Consider the following 16417-nt stretch of genomic DNA (forward strand, 5'->3'; position numbering starts at 1 on the left):
TAAAAATGCCCTTTGTTCAAAGTAGGGAGAGTATTGCTGAAGCACTAATTCAATGAAGGCAATTCTGTGAAAAGGTTAAAATGGTGTAGTCTGACAAAGTATATAATCTTTGTCAGGAGCAAAACAAAGAAAAAGAGGGTCACGGAGTCAATGTTCCTGGGTACTAGAAGCATGGCAGAGTTCTTGTATTTGTGCATTCTAGTGCAGTGGTGGTGTATAAGAAGAGGAAGAAAGAGGGCATGGACACAATATCTATGCCTTACCCGCTATTCACTCTAGCTGTAAACTAGGCTAGTTCTTAGAATGCCCAGTCCAGCATTCAGTAATCAATGACAATGGTTACTAGGTTACCTCTAATTTGCTTTTCTAGTGATATGCATACATGAAAACTTCCTTCTCCTACCTATTTGCCAAATTAGATGTTAGCTGTTCAATGTTGTAGTTCAAGTGGATTTTATCTGTGATTGTAAAATTAGAAGTCCTGTCCTCAAGCCGCATGCTTCACTATTTGATATGTGCTGTTCTGAGTTCTGCTAGTTCTCGGTGACATACCATTGTTTTATGTGCTAAACACAGGAATGTTGTTGAATGGACCCCCCCTTACCAACCTGATTTGTGTTTTTGTCCTTTGCTCCCAGAAAGTAGGGAATCTTAGAAATTTCTGTTTTTATGATGCCACAGCCTTACTCAAATGCTTGTGGCCATATATCATGATTGTTTAGGTGCTAAAATAGAACTTGAAAAGAATCCAAAGAGTAATGGCTGATATCCAGTCATCTTGCAATGACGTATGCTCATGAAGCCGTAGAACACACGGATGACAGAAATCCACAATCAATCCTTGGATTCTATTTTAATAATTTGATAAGAAAAGCCACTTGGAAAGAATAACAAAACTATTTTTAATACCTAGGAACTGAATTAACTTGGAGTTGATTCCCCTTACATTCTATCAAGGGGGTGGTTAGGGAAAAGTTGAGTCAGTGTTAGAAAAGCTAAAGGAAGATTAGTTAATGACTTGGAGAGATACTCTTTAGGTATGTTGGAACTAATTCTATATGAGAACAACATGGCAGTCAAAATGTTTCCATATATATATATCTGATTATATCCCCTGAAGGTATAGAGGATTAAATTATACTGTAGGTGCTTCTAATTTTTTAGTAACCAATAAAATTTGAACAGCTAGCTGTTACCATTCCTATGCTTAGGTATCTTACATTCTTTTGTGAAATAAGTATGTAAGCTCTTTTATGCAGTCTCATGGCAGCTCAATTTACCATTCAGTTACACCAGTGTGGTTGCTTAATAGGCTGCTCTAATTTGTCTTTCCAGTGCTGGATTTTGATAGCTCTTGCTAAATACAGATAAGAGTTAAGTGTTCTTTGTTCCTTGTCTCTTATTCAAATGTTTCTCTTCTAAATTTATTTTCAAATTTATTGCAGAAGAAAAGTAATGGGGCACCAAATGGATTTTATGCAGAAATTGATTGGGAAAGATACGTGAGTATCAGAACATTGTTTTTCTTTATTAAGTATTTCACAATTTGAAAATGAGTTGAGGCATTCTTATGTTTATAATAAGACATAGAAATAAGTGAAACATTCTCCATCTCATTAGGCAGTGCCTGGCATGCTTACGGTGGTTACAGAGTTTCAGAGCCCTAGGGTCTGTTAGACTGGGTTCATGACCTAGCCCCTCCACAGATTGATCCTCTGTGTGTGGCTTTGGGATGGTTATTTCCTGACCAACAGAAATGAAGTCAGTAGTTACGTTATAACATCGTTGAAAGGATTCAATGAGCTCATTATTTGCAGATTATTTTAGTTCCTGCCTAGCCTATGATATGTGTTTTTAAAAAATGCCTTTTTAAATATTAAGTCCAAATGTTGCAGTCCTGGTTCTATTTCTAAGCAGCTTTGAGAATCAAGTCAATCAGTTAACCTCTGGGGTTTGGTCTCATAGTGTCTTAGTCCATTCAGTCTGCTATAACAAAAATACCATAAACTTAGTGACTTCTAAACAACAAAAATTTATTTCTAACAGTTGTGTAGGCTGAGAAGTTCACGGTCATAGTGCCGGCAGATTCGGTGTCTGGTGTGTCTGGTCGAGGGCCCATTTTCTGGTTTGTACATGGCACCTTCTAGCTGTAACCTCCTGGGATCTCCTTTGTAAGGGCACTAATCCCAATGATGATGGCTCCTCCCTCAGGACCCAATCACCTCTAAAAAGCCCCGCTTCCTAACACCATCATTTTGGGGTTAAGATTTCAACGTATAAATTTGAGGGGAGCACAAACATTCAGACCATAGCACAAAACAATTCACAGAACCTCGTGGTACAGACTTTTCCCAGGTCAAGTGACAATCACTTGTTGCTTTTCAATGAGTGAGGGTGACTCTCAGCTGACACCTAAACTCTCCACCTGATTCCCCTGGAAACTGATTTACATCAACACCCACTTCACCAACCACAACAGGACAGCCACAGTGATTCTTGGATTTCTAATCATATAAAACATGTAAATCATATGCACATCAAAGATCATTTCTATTATACAGTAGGTACCTAAATTCACAGTCCCTACAAAATGCTTTTGCATGTATGTTCTTTAGATGACTGTCTTGACCAAACCTCCCTTGCATAAAAGCTAATTTTAATGTTAAAGCTTTTGCATATTTGTTGATAATAACTTTATTTGTACAGTAAATAATACCACCACTTATTGAATATTCCCTATTTGTCAGTCATAATATTAAATGCCGTGGAATCCTCACAGCCTTAAAAAGCAAATGCTTTTTGCATTATATTATTTGCCTTTTATAGAAAAGAAAACTAAAGCTCAGCAGGTTAAATTATTTTTTCAGGTTTATTACTTTATCTTGAGAGAGAGAGAAAGAGAGAGAGAGAGAGTAGGAGAGGGGCAAAGAGAGAGGGGGAGAGAGAGAATCAAATCAGGGCTCGATCTCAGGAACTGTGAGATCATGACCTGAGCCAAAATCAAGATTCAGATGCCCAACCGACTGAGCCACCCAGCTGCCCCAGCAGGTTACATTCTTGATGTTTCCCACTCCTCCACTCTAAAACGTGTCACTCTGCCAACCTCATCACCTGGTTCTCTCATATCTGTTTCCTGGGATTGGGATCTTTTAGATATTTTTAGCAGTTCAAGTCCCTAAAATCTATGCCAATCCCTCTGTTACCCTAAATCCAAATTGTTCACAAATAATGTTATAAAGGAAGCTACTAAATATTAAGAAAATATGCTTTCTTTTCCCAGACTTAATTCTTCTTTACCAAGAAAGACCTCTATTATATTTTGCAGGATTCTTTAATACACAAAAATGGGATGTTGTAAGCAAACAAGAAGTATGACAGTAAAAATACCAAATTACTCATCAAAGTAATATTACCCCCTCTAAACCCTACACTCTAGCGCTATCCCTGGTCAACATTGTGAATGCTTAAATGGAGCATAATTTCCCTCAAATTTGTTTAGTCCTGAAAACTAATCAGGTCACATAGGAATTGTCGTTGTGATTATACATTAGACATCACTTTCTCGAAGTAATAAGAAAGGTTTTATTCTTAAGAGATTATGTCATCTTGCTTTGGGCAGAGAGAGGGGAGAGTAAGGAAGGCCCCATGGAGGATGTGACCCTTAAGCAAAGCCCTTAAGTATAGTAGGGGTTAACTGACTGAACATTGAAGAGAATTCCAAGCAGAGAGAATGGCACTTATGAAGACCCTGAAATGGGAAAGAGCTTACGTATTCAAACCATAAAAGTTAACAATAGAATGAAGGCCTTGCAGCTGAGGAGGATCCGAGAAGGGAATCTCAGACCTGGAGCCAGGTCAGACAGGGCTGTGAGCTGCACAGTGGCCCTGGGCTTTCATTCCAAGTGCAGTGAGAAGCCAGGGTCAGGTTTTTATCAGGGAAGTGACCTCAATACACTTGAATTAAAAAAAAAAAAAATAACCTCAGGTACTGAAGAAGGGCAAGAGACAAACAATAAATGCTCAATGAATGGTGGCTTTTTGGGGCTCCTGGGTACCTCAGTCGGTTAAGCGGCCGACTTCGGCTCAGGTCATGATCTCGCGGTCCGTGAGTTCGAGCCCCGCGTCGGCCTCTGTGCTGACAGCTCAGAGCCTGGAGTCTGTTTCAGATTCTGTGTCTCCCTCTCTCTGACCCTCCCCCGTTCATGCTCTGTCTCTCTCTGTCTCAAAAATAAATAAATGTTAAAAAAAATTTTTTTTTAAATGGTGGCTTTTTTCCATAGCATTCAGGCTTTCTTTCTCTCTATGGTCATAGCGCTTTTATCATTTCAGTGACTCCAAAATCTCTCTCTCCAACTCTGTCCCTTTCTCACATCCAGGCCTCTAACCACAACTTTAAAAGAGCCACCCTTGAATGGCTTCACCCTCATCACTAGGGCATAAGGGTATAGTCTCACATATCTGGAGTCCAGGCACAGGTCTGCCATTCGCTGGGGTGTGTTTTCCTGCAAAATGGCATCTCATTTCTCTTGGTTTCCTCCTCAGTGAATGGGATAATTCTTTCCACATAGGATTGTTAATGAAGGTTTAATGAAATAAAGTGGGAGTCACAGTACTTCTCATATAATAGGAACCCAAAGATAATAATACTAATTCCAATCATGCAAATTCTCTTTTATCTTTCCTTTCTTTAAAAATGTTAGTTGCCTGCTGTTACAATTAGTTCAGTCAGAAATACCAGCAGTCCCTGAGGATTTGACAGTAGAAATCTTGGAGTCTCCTTGAACCTTCCCTCTCCTTTTTTTTCCTATGCCAGATGTTACAAAGAACTAAGATTAATCACTTCCCACCACCAACAACTTGGTCCATATTCTTAGCACATCTTTCCTGATTGATACAAGTTTTTGAATGAGCTTTCCTTTCTCCAGTCTCTTCTGCCCACAGTCTATTCCTGAAGCATGCTTCCAAAACACCTTAAGATGCTACTTTCTACCCTGAGAAGCTGCAGCAACCATATGAAGTTTGAACTCTTCCTCCAGAACGTTGGCCATCCATGGTCTTATTTCCTATGTTCTCCCACTGTGCAGCTTCCTTTGCAGTCAGTCATCTTTGTTGTTGCCTCTCTCTTTCCCCATCTGAACCATACTATCCATTCCTGCCTCGGTGTCTGTTCCTTACAGCCTCTCCCTTACCACCGCCACCCCCCCCTTCACCCTCTCCATCTCTCCTGAAAGGCAAGACTTCACTAATTTCCTTTTCCTTCAAACCCCTATCAATGATTTTTTTTTTAATTTTTTAAAAATTTTTAAGAGAGAGAGAGAGAGAGAGAGACAGAGCATGAGTGGGGGAGGGGCAGAAAGAGAGGGAGACACAGAATCCAAAGAAGGCTCCAGACTATCAGCACAGAGCGCAATGTGGGGCTTGAACCCACGAACCGTGAGATCATGACCTGAGCTAAAGTCGGACACTCAACCAACTGAGCCTCCCAGGCGCCTCATGTTTTGTATTTTATATCTTTTTAAAATGTTTTGCCTACCAAAATACTTTTCAATTTTCCAGAGGAAAAATAATTTGCATTTTGTATTCCCCTATATTGCTTAGCACAGTCCTTGGCCTATAAGAAATGCATGATAAATGCTCTTTGAATGTTTCCTTTCATTGACAGTTGATTCCTAGTTTATTTTTCTGATAGAAAGACTCTCCAAGTATCCTTGAATAAATATCTAAGCATACGCTGCTTGGCATTCACTTCCAAAGGTTAAAATAAAAGATCTGTCTATATCTTTAAGTAGAAAGCTCTAGAAGGAAAATTAATAATTCCTTGATTTTTGTCAGGATAATAAATGCTTAATGTGCGCTTCTATTTTATAGAACTCCCCTGAGCTGGATGAAGAAGGCTATAGCATCAGACCCGAGGAACCCGGCTATATCCTTTCTTTATTTTATTTTTATTTTAATCTTTATTTTCTCTAAGAAGACTATATAAATTCAGATTTTTGAAAAGGTGCTGAAATGAGAAATAGTTCAAACTTCCTGAGTCCTGTTGTCCCTAATATTAGAAATGAATAAACAGCAGAGAACAGCCTGGTCACTAACAAGCAGGCATTTTGCCTTGATCTATTCATAGAAAAGAGAGAGAGGAGAAAGAGAAAAATGTGCTGAGGAAAGATTGTGTAAATTCTGGGTACCAGGTTGTCTGCTAAAACCTGATATGACCATGTCATTTATCGTGACTAGAAAATAGCTCTTACCTGTGCTCTCCCCACAAACCATCTCTGGGCAGAGCATCCCTAAAGTACTGGAAACTCATCACAAATCATCCCAAGAGTGGCCTTCCTTTCTCCTTAGACAGGAAAGCTCCCGTGGGCCTGTCCGTGTTTGTACTGAGTGGGACATAACAAATGGCCACCTGCAGCAAAAATGTAGCACCTTATACTACTGCTCCTAGAAATTCACCATTCTTAATCATGTTCCAAGGAAAGGTAAATAAATTTGAACCCTTTCCTAATCTGCTCTTTTATTTGTCTGTGTATTTTGGTTTGATTTCCTGCCATCTAAGGATACCTTTGCTGCCTCTGTATGCAGTCACTCTTGTCTTATACTTATCATTGCTTCCCAGTAGAAAAAAGAGTTCTGTATCTTTAACTGTGTTCTACCTACCAAAGGAAAGCACTTTTATTCTTCGAGTGAATCGGAAGAGGAAGAAGAATCACACAAGAAATTTAATATCAAGATTAAGCCATTACAATCTAAAGACATTCTTAAGAGTGCTGTGACCGTGGATGAGCTGAAGGCATCGATAGGCAACATTGCACTTTCCCCATCACCAGTGGTGAGTGGTGTTTATGCCAAGTTTTGATGAGGTTGGACAGAGAGCTGTGTTCCACCCATACGTGCTAAATAGATCAGAAACCCCTTAAACCGGAGGCTGGCATGTGGTCACCCTTTTATGAATTTTATGTAAACCTTAAACAGCTCCTTCTGTTTTAGAAAACTATGCTCATTTTGTAATTGTTTTTGTGCTTTGCAAAATGGCAAAAATACATGGGACCACATTTCTTTTTGGCTTACATTCCTGCAAGCATTTGAAAAAGAAGGAAAAATAACAAAAAGATTATTCAGAGTTACTTCTGAAGCAATTAAGAATAATATGAGGTTTACATATTTACTAACAGTGATTTTTTTTTTAAGTTTATTTACTTAGAGAGCTGGGGAGGGGCAGAAAGAGGAAGAGAGAGAGAATCCCAAGCAGCCTCCACACTGCCAGTTTGGAGCCAGATGCAGGACTCAAACTCACAAACTGTGAGATCATGACCTGAACGGAAATCTAGAGTCAGACGCTTAAACGACTGAGCCACCCAGGTGCCCCTACTAACAGTGATTTTTTTTTAATTTTTTTTTAATGTTTATTTATTTTTGAGACAGAGAGAAACAGAGCATGAACGGGGGAGGGTCAGGGAGAGAGGGAGACACAGAATCCGAAGCAGGCTCTAGGCTCTGAGCAGTCAGCACAGAGCCCGACACGGGGCTCGAACTCACGGACCGTGAGATCATGACCTGAGCCGAAGTCGGACGCTTAACCGACTGAGCCACCCAGGCGCCCCCTAACAGTGATTTTTAAAAACACATCATAGTGTCTTTTTTTTTTATGATATAACACCTAGAAACTCATGGGAAGAAAACTAAGGAAATTATTTTTCTTTAAAAACAACAACAACATTTCCATTGCTCTGCTCCCAAAAGAAACATTAATCTAATGTCACAGATCATAATCTAAAGATATTAAAACCCCTTTTGGGATGAGCACTGGGTGTTGTATGGAATCCAATTTGACAGTAAATTTCATATATTGAAAAAAAATAAAATAAAAAAATAAAGATATTAAAGCCCATAATCTTCCTTATATTTTATTATCAAAATATTTTAAATACTCTCATCTTTCAGGCACCTAAAATATAGGCAGACCTTACTTACATTATTCAAATTGGTATTTTTCTACAATTTGTTCTCCTTTCCCCCAGTTCCCACCTACTAGATTTCTATAGTTGCTGAATTCTGGGTTCCAACATGTACAGTATTTTCTCAGTGGTGTTTGCTAAACACTACAACTGTTTTCTAAAAATAGATGTAAGGAACAGATGAAGGTTCTCAAACTAGCAGCTAATATGTTCTTGGCATCTTCTTCAGAAAGATCTGATCTTCCTACAGCAACCCCCTGACAGAGGTAGATAATAAATTCTGAACCATTTTTGAGGTGCTTTTAAAAACTCACCAAAAATATCTAAAGAAGTTGTAATCATCTATCTTCTGAGAATAAGTATTTGCCTGCCTGGGATGAATAAAATCTATAATGATGCCTTCCTTAGTGCTTAGTGCTTATAATGGCCTTTATCACTGCTGTTAGTGATGAATAAAATGATTGTTAATAATAATCAACCACAGGAAATGATATTTCAGGTGATTTTTAATCATATACGCACTTGCTATTTTAAGATGTCTCCCTGAAAACAGGAGCCATGAAATATATGTGCTTTCTTTCCCTCTGCAATGGAAAGTACAGATTTAAAACCCACAATTAGGGCTGCAATACCAGTGATTTCTAGTAAGAGGGGCATTTTAAATGCATACATTTTGACTTTTCAGTTGACATCTTTCAAATCATTTTTCACTTACTGAACTGTTGTTTTAAATTAACTTAAAATTTACCTAAGCTCCTGAAACCAGTTTATATCCACCTTTCCATAGGGCCTAACACACTTAGTGGGCATTTGGAAGCTACCTAGGGGTAAGTGTAAGAAGACAAGATCATGGGATTAAATGAACAGATTTGTGTGAAAGAAACTTAAAAAAAAAAAAAAAGGAAAAAGAAAGAAAAGAGAACTTACTGAAACTGTTGCAGACATACAGCACATATTTGGCCAAAAGCTAGTTGCATTTAGGAAAGATGAAATCTCCTCTATCAAAAAGAATATGTTTGCCGGGTCATCTAGCAGATATTCCTCCAACTAGCTGTGTTATTGATGGTGCAGCAAGAAGAGTGGTTTATTCTGAGCTCTTCTCAGCACCTATTTTCATGGTAATATCTTGACATGATGTGGTTAAAACTCTGGTTAGGGAAGGTAGTGGGAAGTGTAGATGGGAGCACTCAGAGAAAGTAATTACAAGGTTAGGCTGTTTCTGCATACCAGCAACACCATGAATTAAGGGTCTCTCAGATCCCCCTACCACCACCATCCCCCGGACCCCCAGGTTCCTTCTGATGTGGGAACTTGGCTCTGCCCATTATGAGGATTCCCCAATATTTGTGATTTTTGGTATTTAATATAGGGGAATGAGCTGTTGTTGCTACTTTAGGGAAAGGTAAGGGTGTTTCTGGATATACATAAGTAAAAAGAGAGATTGTAACTGAGAATATATTCTTGGTTTTAGAATCCGTAACCTCTTCTAGATAACCCACGTGTACCCCATTTATTTCATAAATGACATATGCAGTATGTTATCTCCAGTACAAGATCACTAGAAAAAACTTCTGAAATCCAGTTAGTGCCATGATAAAAATGGCAGATCCTTTTGCAACTTTAGATGTTTCCAACCAAGCAATCAGACATTTACATGTCTACACTTAATTCAGGTGCAAAAAGAGAAATAGAGTCTACACTAGTTAATAATATATCGGTATATTTCACATTGGTTATGGTTCTTATGCTACAAAAGCGTCAATCATTACTCTAATAGAAATAGAGGAAATTCTAAATGGCAAGTGATTCCTAACAATGGCTTATGTTGGATTTCTCATTTCTATTTCTTTTAAAGAATTTTAAGATTAAGTTATGTTTCACTTGTTCTGCTCAGCCATCTGTGAATATGTATCAATGAATTTTAACCCATTTGATATCTCTTATCATGAATTGCTTCTCATTGTATTTGAATAGCTCCCTGTACACACTACATGGTCAAATTACTCAATAAATGAATGAATGGATGGATGGATGGATGGATGGTTGAATGAATGAATGCATACATCTATGTATATATATAATATAAACCTATCTGAAAATTACTCATCCCCAAAACAAAGCATCAGCAGCATAGAAAATTGGGGTATTAATTGCTGGCAAAAATCCTACTATACAGACAAATAAACATAATTTCAGTCCAGATCTTCCCTTGGCCCTTGATTTTTATACAGAAGTAAAATATAATGTGGGCCAGGATAAGGCAGAGCACCAAAAAAGGAGGGGGGTGATGTAAGTGTTAACTCACTGGCAAGTATGTTCGTTTCTATTCTTTTCATAGTGTAGTCTCCTGATACTATGCTGATTGGGCAAAGAATGAACAGCACTTAGATTTTAGTTATTGATTTGGTCTCTGTACAAGTTAGAATATTGGTACAGCTGCTTTACCACAGACCAAAATAGTAATGGCTTAAACAAAATAAGTGGTTTACTTTTCTCCCATGTAAAAGTCAAAACTGGTAGGCACCTCAGATGGGTAATTGAGTCCGAGTCCAGAGGTTATTCAAGAACCCAGAAACTATTGTTCACCTTTCTGAGGCTACTGCTGCCTTACCACCCACCATCAATCGTCTCCATGTTCCAACCTTGGGATGAAGGAAAGAGAAAGTAAAAGGCACGTGGTTTCCTTTAAAGATTTCACTCAGAGTCTGCAAACATCATTACCACTAGCCATAATTTAGTCCCATGGCCACATTAGCTAAAAGGGAGTCTGGGAAATGTAGTCTTTGGCAGGGTTCTGTTAGGTAAAGACAAAGGAGTAAATGGACAGTGGTGGGCATTGACAATTTCTGCCATTGTATCTTAAATAATCTCAGATTACTTCTGAGAGTTCATTAGGAAATGGATTTTTTCCCCATTTACCTTCAAATTATTCCCAGATTCTACTGAACCCAGGAAGTTTCCTTGTAAAGATTTCTAATCACTAAATTCTAAATATGAGTGATGCTATGCAACATGCTAGCCAGGAGCAGATAAACAGAAACAAATTTCACTAAAATACCAACTTGTTTGGTTGAAACTGACCCTTTCAATAGTAATAGTGCTCCTTCTGTCTTGCAAAGTACACTGCTTTTTTGAGGCAGGCTGTTTCATTATTGAAAGAAATTAGTAAGCCCGAATGCTCTCTCTGTGTAAGTTTTGTCCTTGATTGTAGCTGTGCTGTTTAGAGGATTAACAAAGGACAAACCATCTCCTTTTCCAACTCCAAGTTTACTGTGCAACTTGTTTATGGAGTGACCTTGGGCTCATCTCCTATGGGGTAAGGTGGATAGAAGGGGAAGTTAAGCTGTATTGCATGCCCAACAGCACCCTGAGCTGACCCTATGGGAACTCTACAGTTAGGCTGTCCCTTCAGAGTTGTCCTGAGTTTGACTGAGGTGAATAATCTTTATACTGCTACATCAGTCAGTTCTCTGATAGGGGCAAGCTAAGAACCTTAGTAAATCATACCTATTATTAATCAGAACAACAAGAGTATTCATGGCGAATACCTGTCAACATCCTCTAAGACCACTTTGAAAAGTCATGATGCTGATGGTGGTGGTGGTGGCAGCTGTGAAAATTTGAGTGCTGTGTGTCAGATGCTTCACACATATTAATTCATTTATCCTCATAGCAACTCTATGAACTAAGTACTATTACTACCCACATTTTACAGATGAGAAAATTGAGGCATGGAAGTATTAATTAAGTTCACCCACGATGTCACAGTTAATAAGCAAAGTTCCTGGGATTTAAACCCAGAAGATCTGATTCTGATTCAGAACTCTTACCCACTATGTTATACTACTTTTGATGAAAGCTATTGGCTCTCTTTCCAGGGGAAAAATTCAAAGTTCATTAGCTCATCAAAAACATTTTGCATACAACTTCTGAGTACCCACAAACCATCACTCTGAAGGCTATCACTTTGATGAGCCCTTCAGGGCTCTTGATTCCAACTCAGAAGCCCACCTCCCAAGCTTTCTTCCCCCTCGATCCACGGACACACCTTCTACAGTACCTCCTGGCCATTCCGTGTGACAAGAGAGCAAGGCTGAGCTGACAATTCAGGCAGCCTTACTGCTGTGTCATGTGTGATTTCTAGTTTATTAAAAGTCTCTCATTTTATATGAAGACTTCAGGCACCTTTGTTTTAAATGTTAAGGAATGACACCTCGTTTTTATATGGCTCACATTTTTCAGTTCTCCTAATCAGTCAGCATTTTTTATGTTGAAGTTTTATTATAATAATAGTTTACAGTTTATATATGCTGTCATAATCAGAAAGATGGAATGAGCAGCCACACTACTAAGCAGGCAGAGAGGTGGTGATCATCACATTTTACAGAAGAAATTAACTCAGAAAGATAGAGACGCTGCTGAAAGTCTGAGGACCAGAACTTGACCTTCAGCGTCTGCCTCCTTTCTGCCAAGTTAAAAACACAGTAGGTTATTTTCATCTACAGAGTAAGAGTCTATAATTTCATTATCTTTAAATCCCTCTAAGGGTGAATACTCTACTGTGTATTCTGACTCAAGAGCTTCTGTGGAAAGCGTTCTGTTTTAGGGGCAGTTTGGGGTTATGGCAAGGAGACCAAGAAAGAGAACATTTCCTTAAAGCACATTGGTTGAGTAGGAAGAACACAGGCTTTTGAGTCTATATCTTGTTATCTGTGTCCATGGGCAAATTGCTTAACATGGAGCTTCAGATCCCAAATCTGTAAGATGGGAACAAGAATATTCATCCTCTTGCAGGACTAATGTGAAGAGAACAAGAGATTATGCCCAGTTAGGTGCCTGTCTCCCAGGAGGGGGTCTATAAGTATCAGTTCCCCTTTCATCTCCACTTTTCTTTAAGACATTTGCAAGAGTGAGAAAGAATATAAAAATAGAGAGGGAGGACTTGAGCAAAGTCAAGGAGAAGAGGGCTGATATCCAAATATCAAACCAATTGTTAACCCAGCACAGGCATGCAAAATGATGTAGGAGCAGGTGTTGACCTCACCTGGCATATATGTTGGTGCCTTCTCCCCTTCCCCTATAAGATTCAGTGCTATAAGGAATTAAAGAATATGGCATGGCATTCAGAAGGAGTTATTAGTTTAAGCTTATTCCTGGTGCTTTGCAATCCATAACAGAGTTATTTATTCAAAAAATATGGGGAGAGGGCGATAGCTTTGAACTGGAGAAAGTCTGGTGCTGTTTGCCTATTCCAGGTGGCCCACCCACCCTGCCACCCCCAAATTAGCCTGCCAGTGAGTGAAATCCATGAATTTGCCGCTGCTTGGTAACACCACCCCCTTTCCTGTCCTCACTTTGGCAGAAGGTTCAGCACCCCATCGAGTTCAGTAAAAACAAAGAGTCATCAGTGGGGGAGGAGAGCTCCAGTCTCCTACACACTGCCATTCGCTCCCAGTAAGATTGCTGCAGGGTGCAAGGGGAGGCTAAGGAGTGCATTCTGATGCTAAGTGCTCAGCACAGACCTCAAGTGCAGCTGGTAGAAAGGAAGAGGGTGAGCTTGAGTTCTACTCTTTAAGGAGAGCTTCACAGGGCACACATGATCAGTTGGATCTAGACCAGATATATAAGCTACCACACCCCACTGCAAATACTGAGCAAACACTGTGACCAGATCCCATATCCCTGATGCATTCTGAGAAGCCCCCTCCAGACAGAGCTGCAGGCACCCTGACCAAAAATCATCCAGTTGACACATAGGATGTCACTCTTTTTTTTTTTTTCTGGCCTTACAGAGAAGGATAGATGATGAAATGGGTAGGACCTTCCTTTTTCAAAACATACTGTTCTCTTTCCTACACTCTAATAAGCCATGGACTGCAGAAGAATTAGTTTCATACCTGAGATTTATTGTTCTTTATTACTAATTTTTTTTTAGGAAAAAAAATATCATTTTTCCATACTTTTCATGCCCATCCTGTGCTGGTAAGAAGAAATCTGTGTGTTGGATATTTTTATCTTCTAGAAAATGGGCAGAATATGAATTCAATCTGGATTGCCTTCATCATTATTTTGCCAATTAATGTTGGTTGGGCCCTCTGACCACATGGTCTTTTGCTCCATGTTGTGAGGGTAAGAATTAGAATTTCCTTGCATAACTCCAGATTCTTCCATCTTGTTCTATCTCAGACAACTAGATCTGATTGGGGAGGGAGGTTTCAGAAACATGATCACCAGGATTAGAGGCCTAACATCCTCAATTTCTGTTACCAGCTTAAAATCTAAGTGAGACAATATAGCCACAATTTTGACACATAAAAATATTAATATGTCCTCAACCAGAGGCAGGAAATTCCTGAATTGCATGCTTTTAATTACAGTGCTAATTATCATCAAAAAGGCTAATTTTTATATCATTATGTTCTTCTGCCTTGGTGGTGTTGGTCCTTCTGGTATACAGTTTGAATGTAAAACTATTTTTATTACCTGATGGACCTAGAAGGAGTAGATCGGGCTCTGTAATGAAGCAGTCGATTTGGAAAATGAGTTTGTAACAGTATATTTTATGATTGATTCAGTAAGAACCCAGACCCTCAGGTTTTTAGCTCATGGGTGGAGCCTTCCCTCAAGACCTACAACATTTTCCCTCAAGACCTACAACATTGAGTGACACGTAGGAGGTACTTAGAAAATACTTGGGTGGATGGATGGATGTTCTTCACTGTGGGAAATGAAATGGAGCTTGGTATTTTGCTATGACAAAATGCAATGTACATCCCTCACATTTTAGAAGGAGAGCAGATTTATGGCTCTCCATTTCTTTGATCTTTCCCCTTGCAGTTCACCCATTTTCCTGCAATATTGGATGGATGAATAATACGAACAATAACTCTCTTTCTTCTCTTACAGTGTGCAAGTTCTTTTTTTAAAGTTTAACTTAACATGTTCTTCTTTTCTGAGTGCCAGTATTTTGTCATAATTCTCTTCCCCTGAACCCGCATATCCAGTGAGATGTCTGTCTCTTACCTATTTTTTTAATGTTTATTTATTTTTGAGAGAGGGACAGAGTGTGAGGGGGGAGGGGCAGGGAAAGAGAGGGAGACACAGATTCTGAGACTTGGAGCCGTCAGCACAGAGCCTGACACAGGGCTCGAACTCATGAACTGTGAAATCAGGACCTGAGCCGAAGTTGGACCCTTAACCAACTGAGCCACCCAGGCGCCCCTGTTCTCCAAACTAAAGCCTCAGGTTTCAGTCACCTAGTGGTACATACCGTCTTATCTTTTTTATACTATTATATTTATTTTTGTACTAAGAAGTTTCTGTAAGTGTACGAATCACAGTATAAAAATAAGTATAACAATATAAGAAAAAAGTCCCTTGAAGGAGAATTTTTTTTTTAGTGCCTGAAATAATCTACAGCAATAGATGTACTTTTTAATTGTTTTAGGAAAAAAAAAAAACTCTTAGAGTGTGAATCACTCAAATTCATTATGTCAGAAAATGTTTCTTCGGTGACTGGGGGAAATTTCATAATGAACAGAATATAGTATAGGTGAGATTTCTTTCTGTCTAACACACAGCCCCTCACTGCCCATGGAAGGTAGGAACCATCACTGGAATCGGCTACCAGCACAGCAGTGGTACAGGGCCAGTGAGCCCATCTGAACTCTTATCCTGAAGCATCCAACAGACACGGAAGGCAAGATGCACTGGCCTCACTCTGTTTTGCCCAGTACAAACTCCTTTCCACTTCCTAACCTATTTGAAACCCATCTCTGTTTTATTTTTTTTAACTTGATACTTAGGGAATCAAAATCAGCTTCCAAAGAGTAATGAAAATGACAGCATATGTCACATCCAGGCATTTTCTGAGATTGCTTCATCTGTCTCAGCTATGGCTCTTCTCGGCAACCAACAGTTACTAAACCCCCACACCAGAGAATTCCTGCTAAGTAACGGCCATACGCTGCATTGGAACAGAACAAATCCAAAATCTCTGCAGTGGCCTTCAAGACCATCATGGTGGGGACACCCCCAACCTGCAGGGTACCACCTGCCACTCTTCCTTTTCATTCCACTCTAACCTGGCTCCCTGGCTGAGCCTCCTTCCTCCAAATGGCCACAGTGTGGCGTCCCTCTCAGGCTCAGGAGTTTGTTAGAGTCACATTCTCAATGGCCTACCCTGACTACCTTATTGAAAAATTATAAAACTCTCTACCCTGGCATTCCCAAAACTCTTTATTTGCTCTACTTTTAAAAATTGCACTTAGCATCTCCTGAAGTCCAAGGTAGTTTGCTTCTTTATTATGTTTATTATTTATTGCCTATCTCCTTCCTCTGGCCCCCAGAATAAGCTTATTGGAGCATTTTGTCTATTGTTCCTATTGTTTTGTTCAGCAATATACCTAGAGTAGTGTCTTGTCTTTATTAGGTACCCAATAAATATCTAAATGAATTATCTT

The 16417-nt window shown here is 39.3% G+C and overlaps 1 protein-coding gene across 36 annotated transcripts in view; it reads left to right on the forward strand.

Moving 5' to 3' along the window:
• SGIP1 (SH3GL interacting endocytic adaptor 1) overlaps window positions 1-16417 on the forward strand; it is a 206119-nt gene that overhangs the window by 97587 nt on the left and 92115 nt on the right. For all 36 annotated transcript variants that reach the window (XM_040470530.1, XM_040470529.1, XM_040470535.1 and 33 more), the window contains 3 exons: window positions 1446-1502; window positions 5869-5923; window positions 6654-6829. In XM_040470530.1, coding sequence (XP_040326464.1) covers window positions 1446-1502; window positions 5869-5923; window positions 6654-6829 — 288 coding nt within the window. The remainder of the gene's footprint in view (window positions 1-1445; window positions 1503-5868; window positions 5924-6653; window positions 6830-16417) is intronic.

The sequence above is a fragment of the Herpailurus yagouaroundi genome, unplaced genomic scaffold (genome assembly GCF_014898765.1).
Source record: "Herpailurus yagouaroundi ecotype Mexico unplaced genomic scaffold, PumYag 77, whole genome shotgun sequence".
NCBI classification, from domain to species: Eukaryota; Metazoa; Chordata; class Mammalia; order Carnivora; family Felidae; genus Herpailurus; species Herpailurus yagouaroundi.